Source organism: Melozone crissalis, unplaced genomic scaffold (assembly GCF_028551555.1).
Source record: "Melozone crissalis strain CALT ecotype California unplaced genomic scaffold, PUWL_Pcris_2 ptg000027l_1, whole genome shotgun sequence".
Lineage (NCBI taxonomy): Eukaryota > Metazoa > Chordata > Aves > Passeriformes > Passerellidae > Melozone > Melozone crissalis.
This window is the reverse complement of record NW_026535805.1, coordinates 9,697,751-9,713,183: the sequence shown is the minus strand read 5'-3', so window position 1 is coordinate 9,713,183 and position 15,433 is coordinate 9,697,751. Positions and strand designations below refer to the sequence as shown.

At 43.2% G+C, this 15,433-nt stretch overlaps 1 protein-coding gene across 1 annotated transcript in view; it reads right to left on the bottom strand.

Annotated features, from left to right (window-relative positions):
• EPAS1 (endothelial PAS domain protein 1) overlaps positions 1–3,339 on the bottom strand; it is a 77,190-nt gene extending 73,851 nt beyond the window's left edge. Inside the window, exon 1 of the mRNA XM_054280161.1 lies at positions 3,147–3,339. Within this exon, the coding sequence (XP_054136136.1) occupies positions 3,147–3,172 (26 nt within the window). The 5' untranslated portion in view covers positions 3,173–3,339. The remainder of the gene's footprint in view (positions 1–3,146) is intronic.
• Between the last annotated feature and the right edge of the window lie 12,094 nt (positions 3,340–15,433).

Below are 15,433 nucleotides of genomic sequence, written 5' to 3'. Positions count from 1 at the left end.
CCTGAGCTCTGGAGAGCTGTGCCATCAGGACAGTTTCCTCATCCTGAGGAGGAACAGCCAAGAGTGACCTCAGCTTGGCAAAACTACTCTCCTGAAGGAAAAAGGTCAGCAAAATTTGAGGCACAAAGTACCTCATTAGAGGGGCTCAACATCAAATAAAGCCCAAAGTAAAAGGGTAAATGAAAGCAGCCTGTTACCTAGATAATAACTGGGGGCAATCCCATTTCTTTACTATCTGGGCCAGAAGAATTTAAACGGATTTACGTAACATTACACAATAGGTTTTGTGACCATAACCATGTAATTACATGGGGACCACTAGCACAGAAACACCCTGAGCTGCAAAACTGGTTTATTTTTCATATAACTGGAAAACAAACACAGAATTCCCCAAGTAACAACACAACTGAAAAGGTGAAGCAAAATGATGCATCCTTCTCAGTGGTACTTGACTTGTCCTGAGCCTGGCTTCAAACTTTTCTCAAACAGACACTGTTGCCCATCCAGAACCGTTCATTTACCACAACATCCACTCCTAACAAAGTAACCGTCTTGCAAATCATTAAAAACCACATCAAGATATTGTACCAGACTGCTCTAATTGCATTGGGAATTACCTACTACTTGTTGTTGTACTGCACAGCTGTACAGATCAGATACTTTCCCCTTAGCTTTCATTATATGCTAAAATGTGTTATGCCCTTTTATTCCTCCTTCTCCCAGTTTCTAATTACTGGCATTCTAGGACAGTATCTAATATTGTGTAGATTTTTTTTTTAATAAGTTAAAAGAATAATCATATTAATTTCAGCTCTGAATCTTGGACTAACTTTAAATCAGCCTACTGAAAGTGCCATAACATTTGTTCCAAATAAAGCAACTGCTCTTTTCTGCTAGCAAACAGAGCTTCAAATGAGGACCTGAGGATGTTCTTCAACTTAAAGGGACCATTAAGAGAATCAAAGATTATCTTCCTTAGAACATTTGTTTAACAGTAAGAGATCTGCTCCTCAACATAGTTTCAGAGCTGCCTGGAAATCTGCTAACACTGCCCCACCTTTTCTCTGTGAAAGTGATTTATAAATGCTATCAGCAAGTAAGGTTAGAGATCCTAGTTGCATATCTGGATAGAGATCAAGCAAACAAATACACTAACTGTCGAACTCAAGGCAATAAACCCACTCTATAACAGTACTGGAAAATTAAGAGAGCAAAACGATCTTGTTTCAACAGGCTACATAGGGTACATCCCCAGTAGGGATATCCACAGCACACTGACAGAGAGGCACAAGCCAGCTATCTGAAATCCCTCATATGACACTCTCCCAGCTCTTCCACAAACACTAATTTACGCAACAAACCCACGAACCAGATAACAACTAGCCTACTTCTGAGAGAAACAGAAAAATTGTCACTGATATTTAAAAGCAGTGAGAGAGTCAGGATCAGGGTTCAGACTTCAGTCCTGTGAAGCCTGTGTAGTATCTGAAAAGTATTTCCCCAAACCACTTCAGTGTGCTGTCCTGCAAGATTAGACAGCGCTCAATCCCTCACTCTGCTTGAAAGCAAGAGGGTAAAACTGAAGAGATTGAGTGCCCCGTTAAAAAAAGGTGATACAATGAAAGCAGTGTATTTCCAATATATACACTATTTCATCCTCTTGCCTCATAAACTAACACATAAACTACATTGTACTGTACTATAAATTTTTACTTTTTCAACATAAGACAAAAAACGTACATGTATTTTTTTACTCGGCACTCTACCTAGAACAAAATACACTTGAAGTAACTGTTTAACCTTAATATGTTAGTTTTTGATAAACTGAGGAAAACAGAACTACAGGGAAAAGGTATGATTTACACTGCTATGCCTCCCCTACTACATCGTCATAGGGTGACTCAATAAAAAAGGAGCTATTACACAAACAAAACCCCAAGGTTTAGAGTTTACTGCATGGTAACTGGATAGTACACACGACAAATAACAACATAAAATTCTTAGTCTATAAACCACATCGCTTATAAAGAGAATCTACGGCCAGAACAGTAATCTGTCCTGATAATCGACGGATCCTGCCTGCTGGAGAAATCAGACTGAATACATATCCTACAAGACTTCATAGACCTTTATTCACTTAGTTTTAGTTTTCCACATGTCCGTACCCTCTCTCATCCATAGGAATTGTTTATAGCTTTGGAGCAACAAGTAGATAATTCTTCTCTTTATCTCCACCTGTAATTTCTGTTTAAAACCGCTGAGTTTTATTTTGACGTTTGTTCTCAAGAACCAACAAGAAAACACTCTTTGATGAACTACAAAACTACCAGTGCGTTACTCTGATTCCCTCTGGAAGGGTCGCTCTGGCAGTGTAGGAATGTCTGGCTTTACAGCCCCCGCAAAGGGCAGCAGCAACCGAGGCGCTGGGCACTGCTGGGGCTCTGGGCCCTCCGGGAAAGCCCGCTGACAGCTGAGGAGCCCCGGGAACCGCGGGAGATGCACCGCGGCCAGCGCCTCGGACCGGAGCGAGGAGGTGTCGAAATATTGACACAGCCTGGCAATTTCATCCACGCAACTTTAGTTATAAAACACGTTTTGCTAAGAGTGCTGCTACCTTCAAAACCCCTGTCCACAACTGAAAAACAGTTTCCTGCTCCCCCTGCCCTCGCTGACACCAAGCCCAGCCATGGCGTACACGCAGTGGCCGCACACCGGCGGGCTGGCCCTGCCTGCCAGGTGCACCTGCCCGCAGCCGGGGCCGCCTTTACCGGGCCGGGGCCGCCTTTACCGGGCCGGGTGCGCTGCGGCCGCGGTGCCGCCGGCGGGGGCAGCTCCGGGCAGGCGCTGCCCGGCTCGGCGCGGCCCGGACGGAGCACGGGTTACCCCGGAGCGGCGCGGCGCTGCTCCCCGGCCCCTGTCCCCGCCCGGGCCGGCCGAACTAACTCACTCACACTCACTCACGCCGCAGCCGGTCCCCGCAAAGGCTCCGGGTCGAGCCTTCGCACGGGAGCGGCGGCGGGGGGAGCCGAGGCCGCGCCGTCCCGCCGGCAGCGCCCCCGGGGCGGGGATCCCGCGGCCCAAGGGGGCAGCGCAGAAGGAGGACGCGGCGGCCCGAGCAGCGCGGCGCCTCGCCCGCGGCCCCTCACCTCTTCTTCTCCTTGTCAGCTGTCATCGCGGCGGCGGCTGCTGCCGGCTCCTGCGCCGCCTCCCGGGCCGGGGCGCGCTCAGCACCTGCCCGCGGGACGCGGGGCTCCGCGGGCGCCGGCGGGCGGGGAGCGGGGTCCGGTTCGGCCGGGTCGCCCCCGAGGCGGGCGTACAGTCTCAGGACACTGCCGAGGATTGTACGGCCCGCCCGGGGGAGGCGGTGGTAGCGGCGGCTGCTGCGGCGGGACAGGAGCGACGCGGCGGCGGGGCTGTGCAGCTCGGCGCCGCCCGCAGAAAGTTCTCACTTTAAACTTCGGGCAGCCGCCGGCCGCGGGGGCAGGGCCGGCCCCCTCCGCCCGGGACCCGGCCCGCACGGCCCGGCCCCGCCGCCGCCGCCGCGCCCGCCAATGGGGGCCCGCGGGGCGCCCCGGGCTCCCCGCCCCCGGCACCGGCCCGGCCGGGGGTCAGCGGGGCCGCTCCGCCCCGCCGGCACCGCTCCTGGCTCCCGCACACGGCACCGGCCCCTCCGCTGCTGTCCCGTTTTCCAGTTATTTAACTTTTTGGTTATTGAACTTTCTTATTTTTTTAAATTTTTTTTTTTCCCCTCAGAAGTGGTTTCTCCCCCCGGTGCGGTCCGAGGCCCGCCGCAGCACCTGCCCGGCGGGCGCGGAGCGGCTGCGGGGCTGCCCCGGCGCCGAGCGCCGCTCCCGCCAGCGGGGACTGCCCCGCACCCGCTCCCTGAGCGCCCCCCGTTCAGCCCAGGCAGGGGTGCTGAAAAAATAAATGTGAAATGATGAAAATAAAAGCCGCAAGGACGGTGCGGGCTTGGGGCGAGGCCCCGGAGCCGTGGCAGCCCTGCCCCGGCCCGGCTCTGCTCGGCCCGCGTCCCGCACGGAGCAGAGCGAGTGTGGCGGCGGCTCGGGGCAGAGGGATGTGCAAGGAAGCAAGGGCTCTTCTTTTGCCTCCCTGATGCGACTTCCTTCCTCTCCCTGTTTTTACGATTTTTTTTTTCTGTGCCGTAGTGGATATTTCAATTCAGGCGCTTTTAAAACTCGTGGTTGATGACACACGGTGAAGCGAGTCTGTGGCTAGAAGCGCCAAAGCTCATCTCATGCTAGCACCTGCTATGGCTTGCTGCAGTTAAGATAAACGTAAATAATAAAAAACCTTCTTGCTTTGACTTTTGTTTACTTTACACCAAAGCAACTAACATTCCTAGACAAGGGATTATGAAAATTTTTCCTGATCTTGTCTTTCAGCATGGTAGAAACTTCAGCCTTATCCTCATGGTCTCTAAGGCTTACCTTACATTTTTATATCTTGAACCAAACGCACACCTTTGCATTAGGCTGCACGAGGTTTTCTTTACGTGTGGAAAATGGAAGTAACGTAGACAACATGAGCCAAACAAGACTTATTTCTTGCTAATTCAAACTTGAGCCATTTCAGAGGCTGGTTTGTATACAATGGGTCAGAGGGTGTTTTCCTTTTCTTTTATACAGTATCAAAGTTTAAAGAAATGCATTTGGGTTTGAATTTGCATATTCTCCTCTCAAGTCTGAAAGGACACATGCTTACACAGCAACAGCCTAATTATGTGGTAACAGTTGGGGTTTTTTTCTTGTTATACAAGAGAACCTAAACAAAAGAAACCCGCAAATATTTAAAACCTAAGTAAACTTAGTCAAACAGAATTTGTGTATGCAGGACTAAATTTAACCTTCTGGGAATAGGAGAATGCAACAGGATCAAAGACCCAAGTCACTCATTTCCTAGATTAAATAGACCTCTTCGTCCTTCATTGATCTCTGCCGATGTCAGTGCTCCTTGCTGTATCTTAAAGCACTTCACTTGGATAAACAACTTGCCTTCAAAAATCAGACAAGGAAAGCATTCAAACTGACTAAATCTAAACCACTCAGTAAATTTTAATTATTTCACATCTAGCTCACTGGCCAGACTCCTGTTGGCTCTGCCTGCATGGATACGGTGTAGTTGATTAACAGTGTAAATCTCTTGGCCAGCAGGGCCTGAGGGTGCTGTGGCAACGGGAGAATTCACATGTGAGTGCCATCAAGCACCTGTCCTGTCCTCTGCACAGACAGGTTGGTGGGCTTCAGCCCAGGTCAGTGCCCAGAAAAACAGGGATCTTGCTGCTGCGTCAGGAAGGTGAAGCAAGAAAGACTGAGTGATTCTTACAGCTCCCTCACAGCTTCAGTTCTTGAAGTTATCTATACTATTATTTCTGGCAAATGAGCTCCCCATCTTCAATGTGAAGGAAAAAATGGCCTGTCCTCTAGAGTTTACTTTAGTTGTTAATTCATTCTCTTTCCCAGGACTGTTCAGGGAGGGGAAGATCAAATGTGTCTTTAATACCACGGTCAATTTACAGATGCATTCTGTGGTGATAAGGGACAGCACCTTCAGCGAGGCTTGCTGCAGTTTCTCCTTGCTGGATAACAGTGCAGAGAATCACATAATTGTGTTTTCAAATGCATCTACTACTACTTTAATTTCCTTTATGATGAGTCAGTATTTATTAACAGCAGCACCCACCATAATGTGGACTTTCTCTAACCTTATACTGCTCAGAAGCTTCGATAGGAACTGCGCCATTAGTGAGCACATTTACTCTACAAATCTGCTCTATTTAACCACAGAAGATACAGCTACCAGAAAAGCCAAACAAAGCCTTAAACTGACAGTAAGCACACTTTGTTCTCTTGATTACTATCACCGTTGTAATGGCTCTTTCCATTTCATATTCCTATGTTACTGCTTCCATTTTACCTTGCATTTGCTACATTTTACACTTTGCTTAGTAGATATAACTCAGATAAATCTCATGTAAGAGGAAAAAGTGCTCAGGAAACTTCATGAACTGAATTTAACAGGTGTTAACTCCTCTTTTTCCTCCTCCCATCAAAGATTTCAGGAGGATCAACATACTAGATGCGACTTCTTTACTTTTGCTGGTCAGAGAAAATACAAGCTGCTGTGTCTTATCCATTCTATTCTGGAAAATATTAGAGAAGATGACCCACGTTGTTCCTGTGTGAATTATTCTAGAGATGCTATAGGAACACAAAGTTTTTAATTTCTAAAGGCAGCCTTCAGGTGATGTATTTGAAAAGTCATTGACATCTGCCTTGGTATCAAATGGGTTCTTGAACGGTCTTTCAAGTCTAGAGGAGACCAGTGTATGTCAGCTGTGTCTGGACTAAACTCTGAGGAAAAGAGAGACTTAGGAAAAAACCCGGGTGGTGCGAGAGCAACTTTCACAGCCCACACTGAAGTTTGAACTACATTGACAAGCTAGGAAATCTGCACAGGGTAGTGACAGGGTCCCTGGTGCTCATGGGGAACACCCCATCACCCAAACATGATGCTGGCAAGCTCCTGATTACTGCCACTTATTCTGAAACACACCAGTGATTTAGGACCAGTTATGCTGCATTGTTTTTTCCAAGGATATGCATATGGATGTAATCCACCATCCAAATCAGTGCTTACACCAGTTTGGATGCGCATAGCCCTCATCAGCCAAGTGAAAGCACTTCCAGTGCTCCACTTATGTATGCATGCTACCGGCACTGCACTGACTGAAGAGTTTGGATGAAACAAAAGTTTGACACTGCTCAGCAATTGATGCTCCAGAGTAGCCAGAAGAAAACATGGATACTCCATCTCTTGCAGGGGAGGCATAATTTTTAAAATTAAAAGCAGCTCTTAAAACCAGATTATTAAGAGGATAAAGTGTTTTTGCTTCATTGATAATCCTTGTCTGATTTCTTTCTTTTTCTGGCTCCTCAATACTGAAAAAGCAAAAAGTTGATTCTTGTAATAACAAATAATGACATGATGGGAAAGGGAGGGGAGAAAAGAGAGCCCTGTTATTCAACACAGCTGATGCCTTGGAGGAAGGAGACAGGATTCTTCACTTACTCATAGCAGAGTAAGTTAAAGCCACAGAACATTTATTAAGCACAAAAGCAAGTGAGACAGTAAAATTTCAAACTTCAGGTTGATTTGTTAGCAGGGGAAAAGGGATCCCTAAGAAACACAGATAGAATAAAGAAGGTCTACAAGAGAAAGTAGGGACTACTCGGGTGGAAATATAAGAAAAATATGCCTGAACTGTGGGGGAAAATAATAATAATATAACAATATTATTATTGTTATAATAATAACAACAATAAAATATACATATATGTATTATAAAACAGGACATGTAGATTGCCCTTACACATAAACAGATATTAAGAATATCTTACAGCAGCACTGCCCTAGGCAGAAAGCAATACACAGTCTATCCATATCCTGGATCAGCCAGTCTAAAATGTAGTTTTGAGGGAATGAGACACCAAGATGTTTTTGAGAGCTTCCAAATACTGAGTGCACACCTTCAAGCAAGGCTTACAGATAAGCCCCAGCATTTTGAGACATTGATTACTTACAGACACATTCCAGAGGTTTCAGCCATCACACTCTCATGCAAAAAAAGACATGATGGCCAAAATGTTGGGAATGTACCTGTAAATATTAAAAGGCTTAAAATTACTCTGCTTATCTCTTTGCCTTTTTCAAAATGACATGCTGAGGATATCTTAGGCCTAACCCAAGGCAAGGTGGTCAAACAAAGTCTAATTCACACAGCAGTGTGTTGCAATACAATCAGATTAGAAAGAAAACCCAAGACGAAGTACACAGAAATACTCCTGTCATGATATTGGAAAATATAATTTTGAAATTTTGGGAAAGTTCAACCAAGAAACCAGGGAGAAAACAGATGCAATCCATCTTGTTAAATGGAGAAGGGTTCTGTTCTGTGTTTTCCTCTTGAATTTCAATATCTTAATTATTAGAAATACTACGGTTCCAAGGTGGACTTTTTAAAAAATTGTTCCATACACAGTAAAAGCTGAACACATTTGCTAAGCAGGACCCTGTCTCATCATGTAGAATGCAAACAGGATTCCACCATATTAAGAAAAACCCTGAAAGGAATGAGGTTGATCTAGGAATATAGTCTATCAATGGATGCTTTTGGTATAAAATGCAGTAAAGTCCAAGTTAATGAAAATGAAGTGTGAAGTGGATGGAGCCTTCTCTTAATTTTCATAAATTCCTTTGCAATGTTTCTGGAAGTTAGGCACCCTGCAGGTGTAATATTGATGCTGGCCTCCTATTCCGTTTCCACCTGTTTGCCTCCCGTTCTGTATCACCCACACGAGCAGAAGAGGTCTGCAGCCTCTTGCTGCTCCCTGACAGCAGCTCTGAGGAGGAAATGTGGACACCAGATTAGAAGAGGAATGTTTTTCTCAAAGCCAGCAACAGTAACAAGAACATTTAGAAGGTGGGAAGGGTAAAGGTTCCTCTAGGTGAATTTTAAAAGCCAAAATTTGTAGCAATATTGTTAGCACACATTATTACCTATCCCCAAAAAAGTTATCCCCACAGAGGAGGAAGAGCAAAAGCACTGCATGCTGGATGAACGTTGAGAGAGAAGGGATTGAAGATTTTTGCAATACCGAAGCCGATACCAATGCCTAGTAGTTAACATTCAGTCACTCATCAAATATTTATTTGGAGGCAGTGTAACAGGCCCGTTGCAGAACACTGAGTTTTTAAAAAGAGCCAGGAGATTGTGTTTTGGGTTGTTTTTTTTTTTAATTTGTAATTTTTTTGTGTTTTGTTTTGTTGTTGCTGCTGTGTTTATTTGTTTATGGTTTGTTTGTTTGTTTAGGTTTGTGTTTGGGTTTTTAAAATTTCTTATTTGATTTTACAACCCTTTCTACTACAGCACAGCTGTTAAATCTTTTAATCTCTGGCAATTACCTCTAGAGGGTTTGCAGGGCACATGAGTGATGCTCAAACTTATGGTAACATTCTGTAGAGCACTGAATTCCCATCATAATCTCAATAAAATTTCAGTTCAGGATGAAACTAAAGCAATGAGATCTCTTCTTAATCCCAACACTAAATTCTAATTTAAGCTTAATTCGGGTAAATAGATTTAAGATTTGTTTTTATTCTTAGACAAAGACTAATTTACTTCTTAAAAGGTTTTGAAAAGTGTTTGTTTTAAACAGTCCTTAAATTACCGATCTTCAACAAAGCCACTGAACCCATTAACCCTGTGGACACTCCTTAAAGAAGGTGACAAATTATTGTAAATATGCAGAGCAATCCTAAATTCTTCAGCCACTCCAATACTAAATGCCAAATCCCTGCCAAGGATCCCTTTCCTGGGGGCAGAAAATTGTCATGAAGAGATAACTTCCTTATCACTAGATCCTGTGAAATAATCACACATTACTGCTGAAGCTCTCTGACTTCTAGATACTTGGGTTTTTTTCCTCCTGAAGGAAGGTTAGTTTTTCAATAGGTGAAGTTCTTGGTAATTGAAATCCCAGCCCAAAGGAACTGCTGTACCACTCCCAAGTGCATCCTTGGTGCTCAGAAACCTTGGCTGACCCGAGGCAGCCCTAGATACCGACAGGGAATATCTGTGGCCAAGTCTTCCTGCGCTCCCTCCGGGTCAGGGATGGAAACAAAACTTCCCCGAGGGTGAGACCTGTAGCAATGAGTCTGACTCAGTCCTCAGAGACACCTGGGCCAGCCTCCACCCGCCCAGCACACTCCTGATGCTCACCAGTGCCCTCCTCAAAGGCCCAGAGAAAAGTCACAGAAACCTCATGTACCACTACCTACAGTGCTGGCAAAGTTCACCTTTCCCCCTCTTTGCCCTGAAACATGTTCTGTTTCTGAGAACTGGGCCAAAATGCGTTTGCCATGGGATCTAACACTGGTTTCTCAAGTAGATGAGCTCCTGGAAGTATTTATAGGCTCTTGAGTAGAGAAAAGATGAAATATTGGTAACAGTACAGTGATTCGCATACAGACAAGGAGTTGGAGAGTCATCCCCCTTTTTCCCTCAAAGCCATTGCTGTGTTTTGTGTTCTCCTTCCATGTCTATGTGTTGCATGAGGCATCTGTTATCCATAATGTCCCTGGCTGGGCATACTAAGGGATACTTCTTGTCATTATACTGTAATATATAATTTATAACATGTCATTTCACCAAGGGAAAAAAAGGAAGAATAGGAAGAAACTGCAACTATTATATCCCAAGTCATTTGCTTATGTGGAGAAACAGATTTAATTTAATTGCAAGTTGCTTTGACATGGGAATGGTTTCATATTCTCCAAACCCTTGACCCTTGGGTTTCAGTAGTCATAAGAATTAAAAAGGACCATTACAGCTTGCTCCAAATTAACATTAATGATGAACCCAAGACCATTTAATCTAGTAGTGAGTTTGCTCACAACACATACATTCAAATAAGAGTGCATCATCCTATTTTTGCATATTCAAAACCAATATTAAGCAGCAGCACACTAACAAGGGTAGGGAAATTTTCACGTGGGGACTATATAAATACCTTTATACAGTCACTGATTCCAAATGGCTCTTTACATTGCCACAGACAGCTACAGATTTTCAGATTACAAATATCTGAAAATCCTGTTTGGCAACATGGAATCTGAGACACTGTTATAGATAGTTGGGGTTTTTTTCTTCTTTCATTACTAGTCACAGAGGAACTGGTCCAAACTTTCACACTGCCTTTCAAAAGTCTAAATTAATTTCAGGAAGTGCCAAAACCTCTGTATCCCCATCTCTAGCAAGTTTATTAGAGCTCCACATCTACCCTCCACTTTAGAACAGCTGTAAAATGGTGTTTGCTTAAGCTGTGTGAGTTGTTGACTTACTGATTTTATGTGACATGTCCTATAGACAAGGTAAGGGCAGCAGCCAGAAGGAGAGAACTGTGTTTAAAACTTTTCCTCCTCAGACAGCAAGGCTTCAGGAACACAGCTAAAACCTCCAATTACATTTTTCAAATAGTGGAGCATGTCAGACCAGTAAGGCCCAAAATCTTGGCCAGCCTGACAGGCTCAGCAGGTTTTCACCTGAATTGTGTCACCAACTCAGAGACAAGAACAGCAGAGTCCCAGACAAGCCTTGCATCAGCAGTGAATGACACAGGAACACCCCGTTCAAATTTTCAGAGATGCAGGTGGAATTTTTTCCTGAAAGAGTCCTGCAGAGCACACATGCACATTGTGAAACTGAGAACAGGCCCTCCTGCCCACTCTCCCAATCAACACTAAAGGCATCTGCATCAGTCAATTTGAGATATTTCTCACCATCAGCACAAGTTGTTTTCATTATGCCTAATGATCACTGACGGGATTTTCCACCAGTGATCCTTGAGCATAACGTCCACAATGACACCAGTTTTCAATAAAATCATCATCACCACACCAATTGCTGTTATCACAACAATTCATCTCAAAACCCTCTTGGATATTAAAGCTTTTCCTGGAAGCTACCCATTTCCAAACACTGATTGCACAGAGACTCATCTAGTTACACAGTTGTATGCTTTATTAAAAGTCTTTCCACCTGAGTGATGTAGTGCACCTGATGCTCAGCAAAACATTGGAAAATCTGCACATATCGTGTTGTCAGCAAAATAAAAGGACATTAATAATTTGTAGCAATGCCCAAAGGCAATGTAACAACAAGGACTCAGTGTCCTACCTAAATAAATCATGTTTTGTCCTGAACACAGTAAAGAACTTAAGTTTCTAAGTCCTTCATTGACTGGATACTCATGATTTGGCTTAACACAGGATGCTGGTATATTTCCATAGATACAGGCTCATAAATGATTTCAGCAAAGTTCTCCAACAAGCTAAATTAACTCAGTGTCCACATTACTAATACTGCATTTGCCTTGTACATAAATATTTCTGTTTACAAGTTTTATTTACTTTTCATTTCTCTGTTTATGCTCTGTAGTTTTATCTCTTAAAAATATTCAGGAAGCAAAGGTACTTGTGAATGAACGCTTTTTGATGGAAATAGTAATTTTTGCAGTCTGAGTGCATGCAAATTCAACAGGAGCTTCTATTGAAATGAAAAGCTCGTTCACATTAAAAAATGCAGAATATTTTTAAAAGTCATTCTTACCAGGAAATACCCAATATCCCTACCATGCAACTTTAAAGAATGAAAACAGAGGCAAGCCTGAACTATCGGTTCTGTAAGGAAGCTTTGAATACTTTTCCAGTGAAACCTGGCAAACAGAAGAGGGGATTAATCTCCTGAGAGAAGTCATTTATGTCATTACCCTAAATTTCTTCAATAAATAACAGAGACAGATTATGAAGCAATGATATGAAAGTACTGAGGTTGGAAACTGCTGCTCAGCTCCTGTCATGAGGCATGTAGTGTTACAGGCAAGTGTCAGAATCAAAGCAGGATTAGCAAGTCCTGAGCTCAAAGGTTACACTGTGTTTTCCTCTCACACTTAGAATAACTTTCACTTTCTAGATGAGATTTTTGGTCTGTGAACAACAACAGGAATGGTTAGTTCCTAGTAGCTTCAAACAGAAAGTGGGCTGTGAAACACTTGTTTTGTGATATGAAAAGTTCAGTCACAGGAGGAAGAAGACTGGGCAAAAGAAAAGAAAAACATAAAGTACTGTTCAGGCTGACTAAGAGATTCCATACCTTATAAATGGGTTTGGGATTATTTTTTCTCTTGGAATTTCCCTTTTTTGCCCTGTGAAGTCAGAGTTAATTTTAATCTTCATGCTTTAGAAGATGTCCATGAAAGCGTCCTTCAAAAGATTTAGTTCTGTAATTCTGGGAAGAGTCTGACATGTCTGTTCTGGAGTAACAGAGAAGCAGGTGGGATTTTCAGCAGTTTGGGGTTGTACCCAAGCTGGGAGGAAGCAATGTGCTCTTTAGGAATTACCACAGCACTTCTCCCTTTCAGTGAAACTGAAAGGCTCCTATGTTTTTGTCTGCTGTCTGACACTGCCAGCGTTGTTTCCTAACTGTTTGTTAGGAGTCTGCTGATGAAATTCCAGCTCCTTTCTGACTTCCAGTCCTCCCTGGTTCTCCTCCTTCCCTCCGTTTTCTCCCACAGACCCATCCCATACTCCCCATTCACAGCTTTTCCCCATGTCACTCTTCATCTGTTTCTGAAACTGACAGTTCACTTTTACTCAAAATGCTCCATTTAAACAGTCATTAAATCTGGTTGTCATAAATCTGTAGATATAAGCCAATAAACCAGCATGTCACAGAGAAGTTTTATAGTATCTTTAAGATATTTCTTGGCAAGAATCCATCACAACTCATTAAAAGCTCTCACATCTTATCCTCCCAGTTAAAAGTCTATAGTAAACATGAAATGTCCTGAATTCTACTTCCTATAACGTGCTACACATTTTTCAAAATCAAGAGGAATTTTTTTCAATTTTATTTCCTTTTGCCTGGAAGATATTAATGACCTGCAGTGTAGTCAGCTTCTATCCTCCTACTTTACTCTTCAGGCTGGTATTTTCTCCCTATGGCACACTACAAGCAGTTTGTGGCTCTTTTAATTATTCCCAGGTGAATCTCTTGGACCAACTGGAAAGTACCATAAAAACATCTCCTGTGTAAAATACAGGGCAAGGTAGGTTCTATTGATATTGCCTGAAACTCTTTACCTAATAAATTTAAGGAACACATTAGTATTTAAAGTTACAAACATACCTGATACTGAGGTCTGGTTTGAGACCTGTCAGATACATGGTTTTAATACACTCAGCATATTTTGCATTAAATCAGGTTATTCTAGGTCCCAATGTAAACTGTGTGTGGCATCAATTGAAATGATGTTCAGAACATATTGCTTGAACACTCCTGGTTTCTGGAAGAAAACTTCCAGAAAGGTATTGGCTAGTGAGAACTATTGTGTGGTACCAACTTCCCCTGTTCATTCTTTACCAGTTTTTATATTAGTTGCACCATTCTCTTCTCCAGAATTAGACTATAATTTATCTTTCTAAAAATGCCGCTGCAATGTTAAGTTTGTGTCAATTCTCTTCATCTCTTTCATGATTTCAGATACCTATTTGTGGAGGAAGTCACTGTCTGAGAGACCCATCCATTCTGAAACTCTTAGGTGCAAGTCATCTCAGCCTGTCAATATGCAAGTCAAGAAACTCCTCTTTAGTATGCTGCTCTCTTATGAGAGATACTGAAACACTTGATTTCATCCTGCAGTTTCTACATTACTAGGTTGCTCTCAATGCAAAGCACAAATGTAAATGTTTAGCCCTTTAGCATCACCACTTACTCTTCTCTTTTTACATTCAAGTGAACTAGTAACATTTTCTTCATTCATATTTTTAAATCCCTAGGCAGCCTATGCTCTACCATTCACAGCTCCACCAATGGCCATTTTCATTTATTTCCTTTTGTTTCATGTTCTCTGTCATTGACAGCCTCATCTGCATCAGTCATTAATTCTGCCTGCATGGGCAGCTTCCTTACTGCAGCTACCTGGAGTAGATTTTGAGCACCTTTCAAAACTTCTTTTAAGAAAGTCTGAAGAAAAAAAACAATGATGACTTCAGATCATCAATCAACTCATGAAATGCCAAGGAGGTCAAAGTGCTAAACACCAGAAAGCTTCTGCAAAAATAAAAGTAATCACCTGGTAATCATCATCTGCTGGGCAAAGGGCAAAACTGAGACTAAGATTTCTAGAACACAGGTCTTCCAAAGAGTGGCTGAGGAAGCTGAGGTTGTTTAGTCTGGAGAAAAGGAGGCTCAGGAGAGGCCTTATCACTCTCTACAACTATCTAAAGGGAGGGTGTAGCCAGATGGGGGTTGGTGTCTTCTCCCAAGCAAGACGCAATAGGGCAAGAGCAAATGGCCTCAAGCTGCAGCAGGGAAGGTTTAGATTGAATATAAGGAAAAATTCCTTGTCAAAAATGTGGCCAAGCAGTGGAACAGACTGCCCAGGGTAGAGGTGGAGTCGTCATCCCTGGAAGTATTTGAAAATCATTCGGATGTGACACTTGGGGTCATGGCTAAGTGGTGGACTAGGCAGTGTTAGATTTATGGCTGGACTCAGTCATAATGGTCCTTTCCAGTCTGAATAATTCTATAATTCTATGAGACTTAAAATTAGATTTTAGTAATGACTGCTAGGAGGAGTGAGCTCCTTTCTTGAGGTGCTGCCTTTGGTCCTGATCCTGGTTTTTCCCCTGCAGTTGGCATGGGAAGGCAGAGATTCAGCAGTATGAGACTGGCAGGAGACTGCTCACAAACTTGTGTGAATGTTATAGAGTTAAAACAAACATTTCCCCTCCTCTATTAATGTTATAAAAAAGAGGAATTGCAGAACCTATTTTCAAACATGCATCATCTCCT